Raw genomic sequence first — 21,600 nt, 5'->3', positions numbered from 1 at the left:
AGTTGAATTGGTGGAGTAGTAGGAGTATTCTCCACATGTTCAAAGTCTGAACAGTCCACGATGGGGGTGAAGCATTTAGTGCAGTGCAATGTTGCAGAGCTGGTAGTCACCTGATGGTGACCAGCCACAGTTACAGCCAGTTACAGCAGACAGCGCAGCGGACTGGTTAATCTGACCCTCACCTTGCTTGCCCTTCCTTGCATCAGTCACGGTACTGCCCGGCGTGGTGAAGGGACACAGCGTCACTTCAACACGGAAAGCCATCAAACCTCGTCACCTAACATCCGGTCTCTGTGCTACTGAAGGTTACTCCGGCGCGCTTTGAAAAATATTGGCATTGCTAATTTTCACCTTTGAAAATTAGCTTTTTCGAATGGCGCAGCGGTAGAGTTGCTGCCTTACAGTGCCAGAGAACCGGGTTCGATCCTGACCGCGGGTGCTTGCCTGTACGGAGTCTGTACCATCTCCCCGTGACCACGTGGGTTTTCTCCGGGTGCTCTGGTTTCCTCCCACATTCCAAAGACGTACAGGTTTCTAGGTTAATTGGCTGCTGTAAATTGTCTCTAGTGTGTGGGCTAGAGCTAGTATACGGGCGATCGCTGGCCAGTGTGGATTCAGTGGGCTGAAGACACCTGTTTCTACGCTGCATCTCTATAAGTAAACTAAACTACACTAAAAAACAATGATTCTATGGAAATTACGAGTCTCTGATGCAGAAAATCATTGGAGAACCAGCGAACTGCAGATGCTGGTTAATACACAAAAGGACACAAAGTGCTGGAGTAACAGTAGGCCAGGCAGCAGGATGAAAGGCCACGCAGTTGGCGTTCGGAAATTTGGTGACGTTTTGGATTTGAGACACTTCTTCAGACTGGAGGAGTGTCCTGACCCGAAACATCATTTTTTGTCCCCATTCTCCTGACCACAATCAGTCAAGAAGGGTCCCGACCCAAAATATCATTTATCCATGACCTCCAGAGATGCTAGCTGACCCACTGAGTCACTCCAGAAAATCATTGCATTGGGTGGCCAGGTTCTGGAGACAATGTAGTTTCTTACTGAATCTACATTTCAATCAACTACTATTTATCAATATGCTTTTATCAAACCAGTGCGTTTCCGAAATTCACACGTTTCCCACAGGTCTTCCCCAATATGCAATGCACAAAGTGTGCTAGAAATGTGTCCGGTAATATAAACTAGAGCACTAACACCTGAGCAGTGTGGATCTATTCTTTGACAAGGTGTAAAACATCATGCTAATTCACAAAGGTCAGTTCACTGATACTCTTGCTGAAGTGGCAAATTTGAATAAATTCACCACACATTGATTAGTAACCTTAATGTATTGCCACCAATGAATTAAGATAAAGCAGGTTTCAAATACCTAAGTGCTAAAGGATTCACAGTGTTATCGTACGGAAATTGTTCCAATTACATTTGTACTTGACATTCTGAATATCAGCTCAATGCTGATATTGCTGAGGTGTCTTTGTGTACAGCTATTGCAACAACCTCTGGGTTGTAGAGGTGGACACAGGTGGTGCAGCGGTAGGGTTGCTGCCTTACAGTGCCAGAGACCCGGGTTCGATCCTGAATACGGGTGCTGTCTGTACGGAGTTTGTACGTTGGTTTTCTCCGGGTGTCCGGTTTCCTTCCACACGCCAAAGACGTGCAAGTTTGTAGGTTAATTGGCTTCAGTAAAATTGTAAATTGTCCCTAGTGTGCAGGATAGTGCTAGTGTGCGGCGTGATCGCTGGTGGGCACAGAGTCGATGGGCCAAAGGGCCTGTTTCCATGCTGAATCTCTGAAGTCTAAAATCTAAAGATATGTCACAACGTTGGACACTTTCTTATAAAGATCAACTTATGAAAGTTGCCACTTCCTGGCAATCTGTGGTCTATTTATCCCAATCAAGGAACAGCTACCAGCTGGTCACAGGTATGACTGGAAGAGCTGGAAGTCCTTCAATAGGCTTCAATAGATAATAGACAATAGACAATAGGTGCAGGAGTAGGCCATTCGGCCTTTTGAGCCAACACCGCCATTCAATGTGATCATGGCTGATCATCCCCAATCAGTACCCCGTTCCTGCCTTCTCCCCATATTCCCTGACTCTGCTATCTTTAAGTGCCCTATCCAGCTCTCTCTTGAAAGCATCCAGAGAACCTGCCTCCACCGCTCTTTGAGGTAGAGAATTCCACAGACTCACAACTCTCTGTGAGAAAAAGTGTTTCCTCGTCTCCGTTCTAAATGGCTTACTCCTTATTCTTAAACTGTGGCCCCTGGTTCTGGACTCCCCCAACACCGGGAACATGTTTCCTGCCTCCAGCGTGTCCAAACCCTTAACAATCTTATATGTTTCAATGAGATTCCCTCTCATCCTTCTAAACTCCATTTGGAATATTTAAATTCCATTTGGAATATTTTGGAGGACCAAGAACTCCAGAGTGTACAAGCTTTGTACAGGGATGGGCCGAAGCAAGGCCAAAATGAGCAAATGGGGCAATGCAGATGCAGCAGACACAGAACGTGAATGTGGAACATCTGTACAATCCATGCCACGCCTACTAAGATGGCCACTTCTTGGTGAACAATGTTGCCTGGAAGATCTAGCGGTGGCAAACGAGAAGGCCATCCACTGTGCAAGAGCCTGGCCGAACATTTGAGACATAGATGATGGACACGAAAGAATAAGACCCCAACCATTGACACTTCCACGAGCTGAATGATAAGGTCCTGGGAGCAGGGATTCTGCTCATCGATTGATTGATTGAAAGTTAATGTGGGAACAGGCCCATCAGCCCACCGAGTCCACACCGACCATCGATCCCACTTTCACATCCAATCCTCTCCACACGAGGACCAATTAACCTACAAACCCACACGTCTTTATAATGTGAGAAAAAAACGGAACTCCTGGAGGAAACCCACTGAACGTGCAAACTCCACACTGAGAGCATCCAAGGTCAGGATTGAACCCGGGCCGTCGCTGTGTCACCACTATGCATTATGACGTGGTGATAAGAGATGATGTAAAATGACACAGATCGTTACAAGAATAGGCCCTTAGGCCCATAACCTGTATCCTGAACACGATGCCAACCAAGACCAACTCTTATCACTGCACATAATCCATATCCCTCCATTAACGTGATAATAATAAACCAAACAGCCATATGTCCTTAAATGCCCCCATTGTATCTGCCTCCACCACCACCCCTGGCAGCCGTTCACACATATCTTGTGGGCTTACTTGACAACGTTAAGGGCCTGTCCCACTTACGCAATTGTTTTCGGCGACTTGCTAGCACCCGTCATACTCGCTCGCGGCAGGTTGCCGAAAGTTTTCAACACGTTGAAAATCCAGCGGCGACCAGAAAAAGGTACGACTCTTTGGGCGACTACTCACGACCATACAGGAGTCACCCCACGATGCAGGAGCAGGCCATTCGGCCCTTCGAGCCAGCACCGCCATGCAATATGGTTATGGCTGATCATCCAAGATCAGTACCCCGTTCCTGCATTTTCCCCATATCCCTGGATTCCGTTAGCCCTGAGAGGTGCCGGTATGCTGTACAGGAAGGTGTGTGACATCCCGAAATAGGCACCGTTTTAAGTCACATATTTAATGTATTTGGCAAACGTGTTATCGCATGACGGAGCTCAGAAATAAAATTTATTTAATACTCAGTCGTTTTAAATGTACTTAAAAAATATATGAGTTATGGGGAACATCAGATTGATAATTGGAGAGACCAAATTGAAATGCTCTGCATTATTTAGTAATGGTGATAGAATTGATTCCAAGTGCAAAAGCATTATTTTTAGCTCATCAGCATGATACCTGCCTTCTAAAATTTGACTACACTGACTTCCGTGCAATGGAAATGGATTTCCGACATTATTTACTACGGGAAGTCTACATAAGTCTCACTCAAGCAACAGAAGACAAACCCCCTGCTAAACCTGTTCAATAGGTTGTGGAGTCCATCACTCATACATCACCGTACACCCGTTTCCTCAAAATATACGTTCAAATGACCAATAAAGTGAGCAATAACTTGTGTCAGCAATTTGGAGCTTTCAATTCTCTCAGTGCTGTCCATTAGTAACATATTTTCTATTATGATCTGCATTAGTTTGGTTAATTTTAGTGACTAGCTTTTGAAACTCGCTGTCACAAGTGGAGTTGGTTAAAGAGTTATAGAGAGTTTGGCTACAAATTGGTAGCCATACCTTTAGTTTCATCGGCCGAGTCCATGAATCCTGGAGGAAAGAAACATGAAACACAAGAACTTTAGATATGCATTGACATCAAGAACATGCACAGCCCGCTCCGTGTAAATAACGATGCTTTGTGCAGGCAACAAATCTCTATTAAACCTTATGCAAGTACATCGTAACCTCGACCATTGTAAGCCGAGAAAGATCATCATCTTCACCAGTGTGTAAGAAGGAACTGCAGATGCTGGGATAAACCGAAGATAGACACCAAAAGATGGAGTAACTTAGCGGGACAGGCAGAATCCCTGGAGAGAAGGAATGGGTGACAATTCAGGTCGAGCCCCTTCTTCAGACTGGTTAGGGATCACTAGTCTGAAGAAGGGTCTCAACCGGAAACATCACCCATTCCTTCTCTCCAGAGATGCTGCCAGTCACGCTGAGTTACTCCACCTTTCTGTGTCGATCATCCTCACCAGTCCTAGGTTCCCCTCGGTCTTAAGAGGGGCGGTTCACATTAGTCGAGCTCGGGAAATAAATGATTGCGATATCCAGGCCCAATCATTGTGGTGTGAAGCTACTTAGCCAATGAAGCTGAGATTTTAACAACAAAATGACCATAAGTTTGATGAAGATTGTGTATTTCACAATATCAGGGAGTTAAGACACTTCCACAATTGATTAGAACTTCCCCCGCATACCCTTTGAGGTGGAAGGCATTCCTGGATGTTCCTCCATGAGATTGGCCAGAGCAAGGGACACGGTGAGCTTCATGCAGTTGTTGGAGCAGGGGACAGGCGGACGGATGGCCGGGCCCATTGACAGGGAGAGGGTGTAAGCTCAGACCACATGCACCCACTGTTGACGCTCCATGAAGTCCTGGGAGTGCCAGCAAGAAACTGCTGGTCGCCCATGCCCTCTGCAGCCTCTTCTCCAGTCTCCAGGGCGAAGATTTGGGTGAGATCCTAATCAATGGGGGGGGGGGGGTAGGGGGTTGTTGACTCTGTAGGACCATTAGACATCGGAGCAGAATTAGGCCAGTCAACCCATCCAGTGTACTCCACCATTGAATCATGGCTGATCTATTTTTTCCTCTCAACCCCATTCTCCAACCTTCTCCCAGTAACCTTTAACACCCATACGAATCAAGTATATTTCAATCTTCATTCATTCATATATTCATATCTTCATTCATCATATCTTCATTCATTCATTCATTCATTCATTCATTCATTCATTTATTCAATCATTCAATCAATCATCATTCATTCATTTATTCAATCATTCAATCAATCATCATTCATTCATTTATTCAATCATTCAATCAATCATCATTCATTCATTCATTTATTCAATCATTGAATCATTCATTCAATCATCATTCATTCATCATTCATTCATTCGTTCATTCAATCTCTGCTTTAAATATACACAATGTCGGCCTCCACAGCTGTCTGTGGCAATGAATTCCACAGATTCGTCACCCTCTGGCTAAAGACAAGTCCTCCTCATCTCCATTCTAAATGTACGTCCTTTAATACTGAGGCTGTGCTCCCTCGTTCTGGACTCTCCCATGAACAGAAAGATCCTCTCCACGTCCATTCCATTTAGGTCTTTCATTATACGGTAGGTTTCAATGAGACAGGCACAAAGTGCTGGAGTAACTCAGCGGGTCAGGTAGCATCTCCAGAGAAAAAGGATGGGTGAAGTTTCGGCTGAGGACCCAATTTCAGACCCTCAAGTCTCCAGTCTGAAGAAGAGTCCCTGCCCAAAATGTCACCCACCTAGTTTTCTCTAAAAATGCTGCCTGAGTCACTGAGTTAGTTTGTGCCTATCTCCAGTATATACCGGCATCTGCAGTTCCTTTCCACACACGTATCAATAGACAATAGGTGCAGGAGTAGGCCATTTGGCCCTTCGAGCCAGCACTGCCATTCAATGTGATCATGGCCGATCATCCCCAATCAGTACCCCGTTCCTGCCTTCTCCCCATATCCCCTGACTCCGCTATTTTTAAGAGCCCTATCTAGCTCTCTCTCGAAAGCATCCAGAGAACCTGCCTCCACCGCCCTCTGAGGAAGAGAATTCCACAGATTCACCATTCTCTGTGAGAAAAAGTGTTTCCTCGTCTCCGTTCTAAATGGCTTACTCCTTATTAACCATATAACCGTATAACAATTACAACACGGAAACAGGCCATCTCGGCCCTACAAGTCCGTGCCGACACAACTTATTTTTCCCTTAGTCCCACCTGCCTGCACTCATACCATAACCCTCCATTCCCTTCTCATCAAAATGTCACCCATTCCTTGTATCCACAGATGCTGCCCGTCCCGCTGCGTTACTCTAGCATTTAGTGTCTATATTCAGGGGAAAGGTGCAATTGCCAATATTAACCCTATCGTACTTCAGAAGAGGCTTGGATCACAAGCGATCGCTGCTATAGTAGCTACTGGAGGTGGAGATGGAATGATTCTCTACAAGCAAACATTTTGAGATGTGGGTTTCTGATTAGTTGGGCTGTTCCTGGATGCACCAACGAATATTATCGCAGAAAGTTTACTTAGCAGAATATAACTGCCTTCCCCCAACATGCAGCCTATTCTGGATGATGCACTAATGCATGGAGGTGCAGACCCATGCAGTAGCGTACAACATTGCACAGCCTGCATTTCCCCTCTACATTTATCGCAGCACTCATGCTAGAGATTTGTTTTTAGTTGAGTTTAGTTTGGTTTAGAGATACAGCGTGGAAGCTGTTCCTTCAGCCCACCGAGTCGGTGCCGATCATCGATCACCCCAACACTAGTTCCACGTTAGCCAATTTTGCATCCCGCACATTAGGGGCAATTTTACTGAAACCAATTAATCTACGAACCTACACGTCTTTGGAGTGTGGGAGGAAACCGGTGCACCCGGAGAAAATCCACGCGGTCATGGGGTGAACGTACAAACTCCGTACAGACAGCATCTGAAGTCAGGATCGAACCCGGGTATCTGGCGCTGTAAGGTGTTGTGCCACCGTGCTGCCCTTATGGTGAGTAACTCAGCAACTCACAGCAACCCGCCTTCCCCTCACATCTGAGCTCCAGGCTACGACTTCCTTGCCCCCCAGTATCGGAAGAACCAAACCGGAGCACCCGAAGGAAACCCACGCAGGTCACGGGGAGAACGTACAAACTGGGTAAAGATAGCGGGAACTTGCGCAGGATCGAACCTGGGTCTCTGGCGCTGTGAGGCAGCAGCTCTACCTCTGCGCCACCGTGCCGCACAGCCCAACATTTGTTGTGTTGTTGCGTTAAGCTGCTCATTGTTCTGCTGCCGGCACACATGATAATTAAACAATCTCGATTCTCGACTTGTTCACCAGCTGAGCACCAGAGATTGAAGGCTGATATAAATACAGCTTGGGATGGTTGTGGAGGGAAGTGGAGTTGAAGCGTTGGATCAGCAGTGATTGTCGTGAGGAGGCAGGCTGAGGAGTCGTCAGCTTATGTACGTGAGGTAGGATCTGATGAATATAACACGACAGCAGCTAAAGGGAGAGCCAGGTCAATGGCCGATATAGAGGAGCTCTGCTGACATGAGCCCTGGGACTATACTTGTTGCTTGGCAACCAAGACATGAGGACATGATTCACCAGCGGTGCAGAGCCGCAGGGAACATCCCATCCTCACAGCGAGAGTGGGAATGAGATCATGGACATAAGGGCACGCTTTACCTCAGATACAGAGCGGTAACCGGCCCTTTGGCCCACCGAGCCCACACCGACCGCCCATCACCCCGTACACTTGCACTATCCTACACACCAGGGACAATTCACAATCTACAGAAGCCATTTTAACCTACAAACCTCTACGCCTTTGGAGTGTGGGAGGAAACTCCACAGAGCTTTTAAAATCCAATGAAGATTTTTGCCTCATCAGAGAGTTTAAGATCCTGAACATTCTCTGGTTTAAAAAAAATCTCTTCATCTCAGCTAATTTTAAGTTTAGTTTAGAGACGCAGCGCAGAAACAGGCCCTTCGGCCCATCGAGTCCGCACCTGCCTCCGATCCCCGCACATTCACACTATCCTACTTAACATTAGGGACAATTTAAATTTCTTTATACCAAGCCAATTACCGGTAGCCTACAAACCTCCACGTCTTTGGAGTGTGGGAGGAAACCGAAGATCACGGAGTAAACCCACGCGACCACGGGGAGAACGTAAAACTACGTACAGACAGCACCCGTAGTCGGGATCGAACCCGTGTCTCTGGCGCTGCGCCACCACGCTGCCACAACAGATATAAAGATGGAAAATAATCTCTCTCTTTTTAAAACCAAAGAGAATGACTTCATATTGATCAACATTAATCTGCATCTGCCATGCATTTGCCCAATAATCCATCTTGTCGAGAGCACAAAGGACTTTCTATGTATCATCCTCCGAAGCTCATCTTCACTCCCTGCCTTCACCAAACTACCAGCTTGGTGTCGTCGACAAACTCAGGGGTCCCATAGTTAGTTCTCTCATCCAAATCATAGATATATATTGAGAACATCCAATGTCCACCTGTGATAGTGTCACACCCTATTGACCACCCAGAATAAAGGCCCGTTCATTCCTTCTACATCCATTCTGGTAACCAAATCCCAACCCAAGCCAGTGTATAATTCAACAGGTCCATATGCTGTAATCATGCACACTAATCTTTTAACAAAAGTCCAAATAACCAGACCCATCGCTGTCGGTCACAACCTCAAGAAAACTCCAGAGGCAATGGTGAATCACGGTTTCCTTCTCTCAAGCCAAATGCTCGTAAGTTCATAAGTTGTAGGAGCAGATTTAGGCCATTCGGCACATCAAGTCTACTCCACCGTTTAATCATGGCTGATCTATCTTTCCCTTTTCAACCCCATTCTCCTGCCTTCTCCCCAAAACCACTGACACCCGCACTAATCAAGAACCTGTCAATCTTCAACTTAACAATATCCATTGACTTGGCCTCCACAACCTTTTTTGTAGCAATGAATTCCACAGATTCACCATCCTCTGGTTCTGGCTTTGTCCAATTCCACTAATCTTTACCAAGTGTACTATTGTTGGCCTGGGTTCAAACATTTTGAAAAGGCAATCTTTTAACCAGAGTAGGAGAAATCAAGAACTAAACGTTGAAAGTGCACCATTGAGAGCATCCTTACCAACTGCATCACAGTATGGTATGGCAACTGCTCTGTCTCCGACCGGAAGGCATTGCAGAGGGTGGTGAAAATTGCCCAACGCATCACCGGTTCCTCGCTCCCCTCCATTGAGTCTGTCCAAAGCAAGCGTTGTCTGCGGAGGGCGCTCAGCATCGCCAAGGACTGCTCTCACCCCAACCACGGACTGTTTACCCTCCTACCATCCGGGAGGCGCTACAGGTCTCTCCATTGCCGAACCAGCAGGTCGAGGAACAGCTTCTTCCCGGCGGCTGTCACTCTACTCAACAACGTACCTCGGTGACTGCCAATCACCACCCCCCCCCGGACACTTATTATTATTTATTCAAATCATTTGCTATGTCGCTCTTCCAGGGAGATGCTAACTGCATTTCGTTGTCTCTGTACTGTACACTGACAATGACAATTAAAATTGAATCTGAATCTGAATCTTGAATCTGAATCTGAAAAATCCAATAGGAAACTAAGGGGCAACTTTTTCATAAAGATGGCGGTGGGTATATGGAGCAAGCTGCTAGAGGAGGTAGTTGAGGCAGATACTATAACAGTATTTTAAAGACATATGGGCAGGTGGAATGTAATAATGTATTTATCTTTCCGCTGACTGGATAGCACCCAATGTGCCTCGGTACACGTGACTATACACCAGTGATTGATGAATAGGAAAGGTTTAGAGGGAGAAAGGCCTAACGTGGGTAAATAGGACTAGCTTAGATGGGGCACCATGGTCGGTATGGATGATGTTGATGGATATTTTGAACATTAGCAAGAGGGTGAGTAGTTTGTAATGTGTTTATCCCAAGAGCTTGCATCCTGGGAAGGGTGATGGGAACAAAATGGCCAACATCGGGAATTTAAGGATGTCAGTGAGGCAATAAATAGATGTATCACGGCGTTTTGATTCCACAGCATAACTAGTTTGGTTAACATAAACATTGAAAGTTGTAAACTAAGCTGAGGGTAATAAAACTGATCCAGGGGACATTTTTGGTGCAGAAAGGAACTGCAGACGCTGGTATGTACTGAAGGTAAAGACAAAGTGCTGGAGTAACTCAGCAGGAGAGACAACATATCTGGAGAAAAGAATGGATGAAGTTTCGGGTCGGGATCCCCACCTTCAGACATTTCTGGGGCCCATTTGTCATACAAGTGGGAGAGTGGTTCTGCAAGTGACAGGGAGCATAAGGTTAAATATAGCTCTGGGGAAAGACAAAGATGAAAGGTTACAGAGACATTGATCAATGATGACATTTAAAAAAAATGTAGGATCCACATGTAACCATTGTGCCGTGAGAATATAAAAATAGTGAATCTTTTGAGGCACTTTAGGTTTTCTCAGAGTATTTACCAATGCACCACACTGTTTAGGCCTTCAATAGACTGACTTGGAGAACCACCACTGATCTACAAGATGTTTTATTTTGTGGATGTGCCTATCTGAGCAGGGCCGCAAGTAAAGTCAGACGCATGGTGCAGGTACAACATAACATTCCCTCTTACAGGTGGCGCGGTGGTGCAGCGGTAGAGTTGCTGCCTTACAGAGAGGGCAGCGCCGGAAACCTGGGTTCAATCCCGACTACGGGTGCTGTCTGTACGCAGTTTGTACGTTCCCCCCGTGACCTGCGTGGGTTTTCTCCGAGATCTTCGGTTTCCTCCCACGCTCCAAAGACGTACAGGTTTGTAGGTTAATTGGCTTGGTGAATGTAGAAAATGTCTCTAGTGGGTATGGGATAGTGTTAATGTGCGGGGATCGCTGGTCGGCGCGGACCCGGTGGGCCAAAAGGGCCTGTTTCCGCGCTGTATCTCTAAACTAAACTACATATGATTTGGGCCGAAGGGCCTGTTTCCATGCTGTACAATTCTATTCTCCCCCTGCTACTTGTGTTAAGACTTCATTGTCATTATATAATACTGGAGGACTGGTTTTCACTATGGGGTTCATAGCGATGGAAGTATGAATGATGGATCTTCCTGGATAGAGTGGATGTGGAGAGGATGCTTCCACTAGCGGGAGCATCTAAGACCAGCAGCCACAGCCTCAGAATAAAAGGACGTTCCTATAGAAAGGAGATGTGAAGGAATTTCTTTAGTCAGTGGGTGGTGAATCTGTGGAATTCATTGCCACAGACGGCTATGGAGGCCAAGTCAGTGGATCTTTTTATGGCGGAGATTGATAGGTTCTTGATTAGTAAGGATGTCAAGGGTTTTGGGGAGAAGGCAGGAGCATGTGGTTGAGAGGTCATAAAGAATAGTAGAATTAGGCCATTCGGCCCATCAGGTCTACTCTGCCATCAATCATGGCTAATCTATCTCTCCCTCCTAACCCCATTCTCCTGCCTTCTCCCCATAACCTCTGACGCTAGTACTATTCAAGAATCTATCTATCCCTAAGAGGGAAAGATAGATCAGCCATGATTGAATGGCGGGATAGACTTGATGGGCAGAATGGCCTAATTCTGCTCCTTAACTTAACGATCCTTATGAAAAGCAAGAAGTGCACAAGAGAACAATGAGATGAATGGGAAGACCAGGCCGTGCAACATGCAAGGTGAAGGATAATGGATGTTCTCCTGGTTGTCTCCTGATCCCTTGGCAACATCCATCTCTGACAGAAATCACATCGGTTACGTTGCTACCACTTAAGAAGACAAACAACATACAAAACAGACGGTGCAGTGAGGCGTGGAGGGTGCATCGCTCGTATTAATACAACGTTTTCTGGGAAAACCTTTCTGAGTCCTTGGGAGAAGGAGATCAGGTGTTGATTGGGGCAAATTGTGATTTTACACGCTGTCTGAACGTGGGGAAGAGGCGCAGTTTGCCCGTGCAATCGGTCTGAAGCAACTCATCATGCTGACAGCTGCGCTCCGCCTGGCTTTGAGAATCAAACGTGAAAATCTGCAGCCGTTCTGCTGAAGTTGGACGTATCTGTCACTGCTTTCAGCCAGCGACGGAGGCACAAGGGTCGCAGCTAGTGGTCGAAATAGAAGTGGAATTTGTTAGTGTTTCACGCTGCCGCTGATAAAACAGCATCCGTGTTTGACTGGCGCGGAATAGCGCAGCGGGTGGAGCTGCTGCCTCACAGTACCACAGAGATCGAGTTCGATCCTGACCTCTGCTGCTGTCTGTGTAGAGTTTGCATGCTCTCCCTGTGACCGCGTGGCTTCTCTCCGGTTCTGTCCCACACACCAAAGACACGGGAGTATGTAGATGGATGAAACTTGCCCCATATGTGTAGGGAGCGTAGAGCTAGCGTGAGTGGGTCGGCTTGGACTCAGCGGACCAGAGCCTGTCTATGTGCATGCATAGAGTGATACAGTGTGACCCAACTTGGCCACTACCATTCAACCAATCAACGTGGAGTTGCTTTTCTAATTTGGATTGATATCCATAAGGAATTGATTCCAGACAGGATCAAGTCAGGGCAGCTCAACATTGCCAGCTGGTCTAACGTGTGGAATAGAACAACTTACTGCAGCTTGTTTTAAGCAGGGTTCATTTTCAAAGTGGTTCAATGAATTAGAATTACCAGTTAAACCTCTACTGCCATCTTCTTAGCCTCTTCTTAGGAGAATTAATTTGTAGCTGGAACGGGTCAGTTGGGAGAGCATCAGTCTGAAGATCTAAAGGCCCTTGGTTCAATCCCTGGTTTGGGCATTGCTAACATACAGAAGGAGGCAGGCTGCATGCCCAGAGTAGGGGAACCAAGAAACGGAGGTCATGGGTTTATGGTGAGAGGGGCCGGATTTCACAGCAACCTGAGGGTGGTGCAAGAGGAAATAGTTCCTGCAACGTTGAGGTGGTGCAGCGGTAGAGTTGCTACCTTACAGCGCCAGAGACCCGGGTTCAATCCTGACTACAGGCGCTGTCTGTACGGAATTTGTATGATCTCCCCGTGACCTGCGTGGATTTCCTTCAAGATCTTCGGTTTCCTCCCACACTCCAAAGTCGTGCAGGTTTGTAGGTTAATTGGCTTGATGTAAATGTAAATTGTCCCTAGTGTGTGTAGAATAGGGTTAATGTGCGGGGGTCGCTGGTCGGTGTGGACTCGGTGGGCTGAAGGACCTTGTTTCCGCGCTGTATCTCTAAACTAAACTAAAGAAAAATTACACCACTAAGAATCATATTTTACAATGTGTGCTAGTATTTTAATTTGACATAGACGTGGTGGGCCGAAGGGCTTACTTAGTTAGTTTAGTTTAGAGATACAGCATGGAAACAGGCCCTTTGACTCACTGAATCCCCGCTGACCATCGATCAGCCGTTCACACTACTGTAGCTCTATGTCATCCCACTTTCCTATACACTCACTGCACACTACTAACAGAGGCCAATTAACCTACAAACCCCGCGTGTCTGTGGGAGGAAGCCTGAGCACCCCGTGAAAACCCACATGGTCACAGGGAGAACGTGTAAATTCCACGCAGACGGCCCCCGAGGTCAGGATTGAACCCGGGTCTCTGGCGCTGTGAGGCAGCAGCTCTACCCGCTGCGCCACCCTTCCGTGTTGTATCTGGCAACAATCAATCAACCAATAGCTCCCGGGATACTCAACTCCAGAGTTCCCTTGTGGTATTCGGAAAGGAACATTGGACAGGGAAGAGCATTTGTTGTTCAAACTGTATCCTGGGTTCACCCAAGGTTGGGTATCGCTCACATACCCCTGCAAGAACAGCGCTGGGCAGAGGAACGACCGTGCTGAATTTTTCATGTCATAAGTGATAGGAGCAGAATTAGGCCATTCGGCCCCATCAAGTCTACTCCGCCACTCAATCATGGCTAATCTATCTCTCCCTCCGAACCCCATTCTCCTGCCTTCTCCCCTTAAACCCTAACACCCGCGCTAATCAAGAATCTATCTACCTCTGCCATGAAAATATCCACTGGCCTGGCCTCCACAGCCTTCTGTGGCAATGAATTCCACAGATTCACCATCCTCTGCCTAAAGACTTTCCACAATGACCCTCATAAATGGACACACCTAACTTTGCAACCTATGTCTGGGAATGCAGGGAATTTATTTCCCTCTATCTCTATAGCAGAAATAATTCAAACTTCACAAATGCTAATGTCAATTAAAGGGGAATTCAAGGCAAATGTTAGCTCTGGGCATCTCAGACGGAGCAAAATCAGAAACTCGTCTTTATAATTGGATTTATGATTTTTGCTGAAATTCCCCGCGGACGATGTCTTTATTCTTCATAAATAACCTCGTCTTCTGCCACGAGGTCTGGACGCTGATATTCAGCACCACAAACCCGTCAGGGTACATATTTCCAACCCGATTTGTTTTATTAGTTAGACACAAACAGCTGGAGTAACTCAGCGGGACAGGCAGGATCTCTGGAGAGAAGGAACGGGTGACGTTTCGGGTCGAGGCCCTTCTTCGGACCACGCGACCCGAAACGGCGCCCATCCCTTCTCGCCAGAGCTGCTGCCTGACCCGCTGTGCTACTCCAGCTGTTTGTGCCGATCTTCGGTTTAAACCAGCATCTGCAGATCCTTCTTACACTGTGTTATTAGCTAGTCCGCTGCGATGGTGATGCACAATGGATGCATGATCAATGATCAACGCGTGCATCATCCCTTCTGTAATTAACATGGCTGCGGACTTTGCTAAAGGCACAAATACACAGCGCCTGACACAGCAAAACATAACCATAATCCCCATACGTTATCAAATGCAGATGCCCACTCCAGCTTAAAGCACACAGTTCATTATAGCATTTGTGGGTAGCAAGTGTTGTGTTACTTCAGTGTGTGTGTGTGCATGGGGTTCCACCATATATATAGGTCTGAAGAAGGGTCTCGACCCGAAACGTCACCCATTCCTTCTCTCCAGAGATGCTGCCTGGCCTGCTGAGTTACCCCAGCATTCTGTGTTTATCTTCAGTGTAAACCAGCATCTGCAGTTCCTTCCTACACATATGTGTATAATGGCCACTCTTAGGCAACGATATAAAACAGACTAGAAGCTGCTGGCATAACGAGGCGTTACTCCCAAGAATCTTTCGCAGAAGGATCAGAACACATATCGAGCAGAACTGGGGGCAGACCGATGCTAATGGCGGCAAGTCATTCATGTTACAGTCTCCAAACCAAGTCACGTTTCACCCCGCTTGTGAACTACGATAGATAAATAATCCCGCTGTGTTTCAGAAGTGGTGATCAGACCGATATAACACAAGCAGGCGTTTGTCCAGCATGTTAATGCAGCCTACACATTTGTCTTGCTACCCCTGCAAAATGTACAATTCGCTTGGAGGCTACCGCCTATGATGCCTGCCTGCATAGTCTGGTGTTAAACGATGAGAGTTTAACACAACTTAAGTAGTGAGTGCAATGATAGAACACTCTGTCCCTCCATTCAATGAGATCACAACCAGCCTCTCTTGGCCTCAGCTCCATTTTACACCTTGCTCCCTTCAGATCTACTTAGAGATACAGTGCGGAAACAGCGTGGAAACAGGCCCTTCAGCCCACTGAGTCCGCGCCGACCTGCAATCACTCCTTACACTAACCTACACACCCTAGGGACAATGTTACAACTTACTGAAGCCAATCAACCTCTAAACCTGCACGTCTTTGGAGTGTGGGAGTAAACTGGAGCACCCGGAGATAACTCTGGTCCCGGGGAGAACGTACAGACAGCACCTGTAGTCAGGATCGAACCCGGTCTCTGGCGCTTTCAGGCAGCAACTCTACCCCAAAACCAGGAATCCTAACCACTAGACCATATGAAAGATTGATCACGAGACCACATGGGAGCTTGATATTCCCCATCATCTGTGATTCACAAAGATCCTGAAATCGCACAAACTCAACATTAAATATATTTAGTGATTAACATTCCTGCGGTGGAGGGAGTTTTGAAGATTTACCGCCTTCGAGAGGGGAAAAATCCCTCCGCCTCGCTTTGAAAGCCACTAAATGGCCTTTCCCCCTTCCCGAGACGTCCCCACTTGGGCAAAGTCCTCACCTCATTTTTGGTGTCAACATCGAAGAGTACAGCACAGGGACTGGCCCTTTGGCCCACAATGTTTGTGCTGAACATGACGCCGTTAAACTAATCCCACCTGTGTGTACAAGATCCATATCCCTCTATTCCCTGCACTTTTATGTGCGTAGAAATGAAACTAAGTTGCGTAAACACACTATAACAATCTCTGTAACTAAATTTTGTTCAAAATGAAACATAGAAGAGTTCATAATAGAACATAGACGAGGCCCAAAATCAGGCCCTTCTGCCCACTATGTCAGTACTGGTCATGATGTCAAGGCCAACAATCATCTATCCGTATATGATCGATGTCCCTCTATTCCATACGTCTATCTAAAAGCATCTTAAACACCACTGTTGTATCAAACTCCACCCCCTGACAGTGTGTTCCAGGCCACCACTACTCTCTGTGTAAAAAGACTTGTCCCGCACATCTCCAATAAACCTCCCCCCCGCTCCACCCCGACCTTCTAGCTGCGCCCTCTATTGTCCGTCATTTCCATCCTGGATCTCATACTTTAAACTGCAAAGAACCTAGACCCAATTTTTCCTTTCAAAACAATCCCATGAATTAACCTGGTGAACCTTCCCTGAATTGTCTGTATTGTAAGTAGCTCCTCCATAGGAGCCCATCAGGTGTCGTCTCACCAACACACTGTATTTTTGTAATAAGACTTCCTTACCTTTGTGCTCCATTCACCTACTTACTTACATGCTATCTCTCTGTGTTTCTCATACAACGTCACCCTATCTTTCTGAAGGACATTCAGCAACTTAACATCACTTGAATAATAGTTTGCTTGCCCATTCCTCCTTCCAAAGAGGCGACTTCGCATTTCTCCAAATGTCTTCAGTTTAATTTAATGATACCGGCATTGAAGCAAGCCCATCGGCCCACCAAGTCCACACTGGCCCCCGATCATCCGTTGACACCTAGTTCTATGTGATCCCACTTTCTCATCCACTCCCTACACACAAGGGGGGGGATTTTTACAGAGGCCAATTAACCCACCAACATACAGGTCTTTGAGATATGGGAGGAAATCGGAGCATTCTTAAAGCCCTGTCCCACGGTACGAGTTCATTCCAAGAGCTCTCCCGAGTTAAAAAAAAATCAAACTCGTGGTAAGTACGGAGAATGAACGTAGCGGGTACGTCGGAGCTCGGGGACGTCCCTTAGCGCTAACGGCAGGTAAGCACGGGAAGACTCGTGAAGATGTTCAAAAAATGTCCACGAGAGCCCCGAGTACTGACGAGTGGCCATTACCGTAAATCTCCGAGTTTGAATCAGGGCAAACTCGGGAGAGCTCTTGGAATGAACTCCTACCGTGGGATAGGGGTTTTAGGAATTCGACTTGATCACAGGGGGAGCATGCAAATTCCACGCAGACTCGAGGTCGGGATTGAGCCCGGGCGTACGGCGCTGTGAGGCAGTGGCTACACCAGCTCCGTCACCCATACTAACCTGTTGGCATCCCTCTGCACACACAACCCCCTCTGTTGTCCTTTTCATACCTTGCTTGCCCACCTCTGGTTTTACTATGAGCGGTCGGTCAGGCAGCATTTGTTGCTTCACCAGCCCCGTGACCCCTTCAGTCTCAGCACCACTGAGTGCATTTGGACCGACACAGGATGAAGTCACATCATAAGCTCATAGGTTTTAGAAGCAGAGTTAGGACATTTGGCCCATCACTCTGGCATTCTATCGTGGCTGATCTATCGACCTCTCAACTCCCATTCTCCTGCCATCCCCTCATAACCCCTGACCCCCGTAATAAACAAGAATCTGTCAATCTCCGTCTTAAAAATGTTCATTGAATTGGCCTCCACAGCCGTCACCGTGGCAACGATTCACCACCCCCTGAGCAAAAAAATTCCTCCTCATCTCGTTCCTCAAGGAACGTCCTTTTATTCCGAGGTTATGGCTTCTGGTCCTGGCCTCTCCCACTAGTGGAAACATCTTTTCCACATCCACTCTATCCAGGTCTTTCACTATTTGGTAAGTTTTCATGAGGTCCCCCCTGCATCCTTCTAAACTCTAAAGTGAGAACAGGCCCAGTGCCGTCAAACGCTCATCATACGTTATCCTAATCAGTACCGGGACTATTCTGGTGAACCTCCACTGGACCATCTCCACCGACAGTGGAGCCCTGTGTATGTGGTGGGAATTGGCAATCCCATGCCGTTACCACCAGCGGCTCTGCCTAAAGCCTAAATGGAAGGAACAGGCAACTAAATCATGCACTCTTGTGGAGGTTAGGTGGATTTAAGTTCATTGTCATCTGGAGGGCAAGCAAGCATGACGGACGTTTGTGCTCATCGCCGTGTGGTGGAGAGGGTACAACTGCATGTAATTCTCCTACCTGTTCACCATCCCGGTAGGTGTGGCTGCCTTTCATCCAGGTGATGCTGGGGGTGGGGTCACCTTTGGCCTCACAGGTGAGTGTGATGTGATCCTCCTGCTCCACCACTGTCTTATTCTCCACGTAGGTGATTTCAGGCCTAACTAAATTCAAACACAAAAGGAAAGGAAGTGGTGGTTAATTTTTTTACAGCAGGAACAAATTAACACGGGTTCAATAATAATGTGACCAGAATATAATTATATGTTGAAGGGCTTCACTAATAACTTGCAGTGCAATCTTCCAACAAAAGCAGGACTTGAACCAAAATTGCGCAAACCTAAATTTCCCTGTACAATGTCACAATTGACTCCAGAAACTGGTACATAAGAGCCCTTAAACTGGTGAAGCAATTGGCTGCAGTAGCATTTGTCTATGCAACACAGAAGCACTCTATTTGATAGCTGACACGGATCCAATTGGGGGAATTTGAATCATGTGCAGCTGCAAAGGGGAACTATTAGAATCTCATCATTTTCAGCAGATTTTAAGTGATTATGGGCATTGCAATTATTCTGGGGGCAGAGCAGTTTGCACAATGTCAAAAGCTTCCCTGATGTATATTTTATAGAAATTATAACCTCATCGGCGTTTAAGGAAGATCTTAATTCTGAGAGTGCGGAGGAAAGAACTGCAGGTGCAGGAAGGAACTGCAATAGACAATAGGTGCAGGAGTAGGCCATTCAGCCCTGCGAGCCAGCACCGCCATTCACAATCAGTACCCCGTTCCTGCCTTCATCCCCATATCCCCTGACTCAGCAGATACTAGTTTAAACAGAAGATAGACACAAAAACGCTTGAGTAACTCCGACACCATCTCTGGAGAGAAGGAATGGGTGACGTTTCAGGTAGAGACCCTTCTTCACACTGACTTTAAAGGGTGGGGTGGGGCTGGAAGTAAGAAAATATTTCCTTTTCTCCCCTTTTTGTGCTCTTTTTCCAGCTTCCAGTCATTCCCCCCTCACCCCAGTTGTCTTCTTCAGAACCTTTCTCTAACTGCAGTGCCAGTGACTGCTGACATACTGGGAGATAATGAATGTCGGAATCAATTTTCAGACGTAACGCAGTCCTTCACATGACAGGACTTCAGGGCGCGATCACTAAAGCTGACTCACAGCCACACTGTGCCATGTCCATCAGGAGGAACTAAATTAATGTAAATGAATGGGTGAGAAGTTGTGCATCTCCGAGTGCTCCGGTTTCCTCTCACATTCCTAAGCCGTGCGGGTTTGCAGGTTAATTGGCTTCTGTAAATTGTCCCTGGGGTGGAGGATAGAACTAGTGTACGGGGTAATTGTTGGTCAACATGGACTCGGTGGGACTAAGGGCCTGTTTCCATGCTGTATCTCTAAACTAGACTAAAGATAACATGCCCGCTTCTTTACTGAGTGTTCCATCACATGGGCTGTCACTATACATTGAATAGAATAGAATAGAATAGAATAGAATAGCCTTTTATTTGTCATTCAGACCGAAGTCAGAACGAAATTTATGCAGTCATACATACAATAAAATCATTGGATATCATCATTTAAATTATTTCCTTTTTCTTTCAATATAGTTTAGAGATACAGCACAGAAGCAGCTTGATAAATGTAAAAATTGTCCCTAGTGTGTGTAGGATAGTGTTAATGTGCGGGGATCGCTGGTCGGCGCGGACCCGGTGGGCCGAAGGGCCTGTTTCCGCGCTGTATCTCTAAACTAAACACTGGTGCCATTTAAGAAGTGTCTGGACAGGCACTTGAATCTGTCAGGCGGGGGGGTCAAGTGCTGGAAGGAGGGATTAATGCAAATGGATGCCCACTGGTCAGCATGGACACAGCGGGCCGAATGGCCTGTTTTCCTGCTGCACGACTCCACCATTCTTAAGCGCTGGTGTCAACTGACTGCAGGGTGCCTCCCGCTGATGACATGATGTGCTGTTGCTCTCAGAACTAAAGATAGACACAAAAAGCTGGAGTAACTCAGCGGGTCAGGCAGCATCTGTGGAGAAAAGGAACAGGTGACGTTTCGGGTCAGAACCTCTGAAGAAAGGTTCTGAAGAAGACCACTGACCTGTGATCCCCGCACACTTACACTATCCTACATACACTTGGGCCAATTTATAATCATATAAAAGCAATTGACCTACAAACATGTACGTCTTTGGAGTGTGGGAGGAAACCCGAGATCCTGGAGAAAACCCACGCAGGTTACGGGGAGGACAACCTTCATAAGATCATAAGTGATAGGAGCAGAATTAGGCCATTTGCCCCATCAAGTGTACTCTGCCATTCAATCATGGCTGATCTATCTGTCCCTCTCAATCCCATTATCCTGCCTTCTCCCCATAACCCTTGACACCCGTACTAATCAAGAATCTATCTATCTCTGCCTTAAAAATATCCATTGACTTGGCCTCCACAGCCCACTGTGGCAATGAATTCCACAGATTCACCATCTTTCTTCTTTCCAAGGAATAAAATCCCAGTCTGCCCAACCTCACGCCCTGAAGTCAGGCCTGTATTTGGCAGTGAGTAGGTATGTTACAAAACGTACCTGAATCGTGGCTGAGCATCTGCCCCACCCCGTGTGTGTGATTTTGGCGCTGTTTAGAGGGGGCGGGTTTAAAACGCGATTTTTACTAGGCTGTTCCAATCGAAAAATGTTCAGCCTAGTAAATCATTAACGGAAAATCGCTGAAAGACCCCATCGCAAAAGGTATTATTCGTTTTTATGGCCTTGTATATTTATAGTAGTTTAAAAATCACTCTCTCACTCCGCAACCTCT

The 21,600-nt window shown here is 46.7% G+C and overlaps 1 protein-coding gene across 9 annotated transcripts in view; it reads right to left on the bottom strand.

The window, feature by feature from the left end:
- ncam1a (neural cell adhesion molecule 1a) overlaps positions 1-21,600 on the bottom strand; it is a 335,029-nt gene that overhangs the window by 97,823 nt on the left and 215,606 nt on the right. For 5 of the 9 annotated variants that reach the window (XM_055660638.1, XM_055660639.1, XM_055660642.1 and 2 more), the window contains exons 8-9: positions 18,792-18,934; positions 4,240-4,269 (exon numbers count right to left, since the gene is read on the bottom strand). In XM_055660638.1, the coding sequence (XP_055516613.1) occupies positions 4,240-4,269; positions 18,792-18,934 (173 nt within the window). The remainder of the gene's footprint in view (positions 1-4,239; positions 4,270-18,791; positions 18,935-21,600) is intronic. The other 4 variants (XM_055660640.1, XM_055660641.1, XM_055660647.1 and 1 more) reach the window with 1 other exon arrangement.

Source organism: Leucoraja erinacea, chromosome 32, assembly GCF_028641065.1.
Source record: "Leucoraja erinacea ecotype New England chromosome 32, Leri_hhj_1, whole genome shotgun sequence".
NCBI classification, from domain to species: domain Eukaryota; kingdom Metazoa; phylum Chordata; class Chondrichthyes; order Rajiformes; family Rajidae; genus Leucoraja; species Leucoraja erinaceus.
This window is presented reverse-complemented; position numbering and strand designations above follow the sequence as displayed.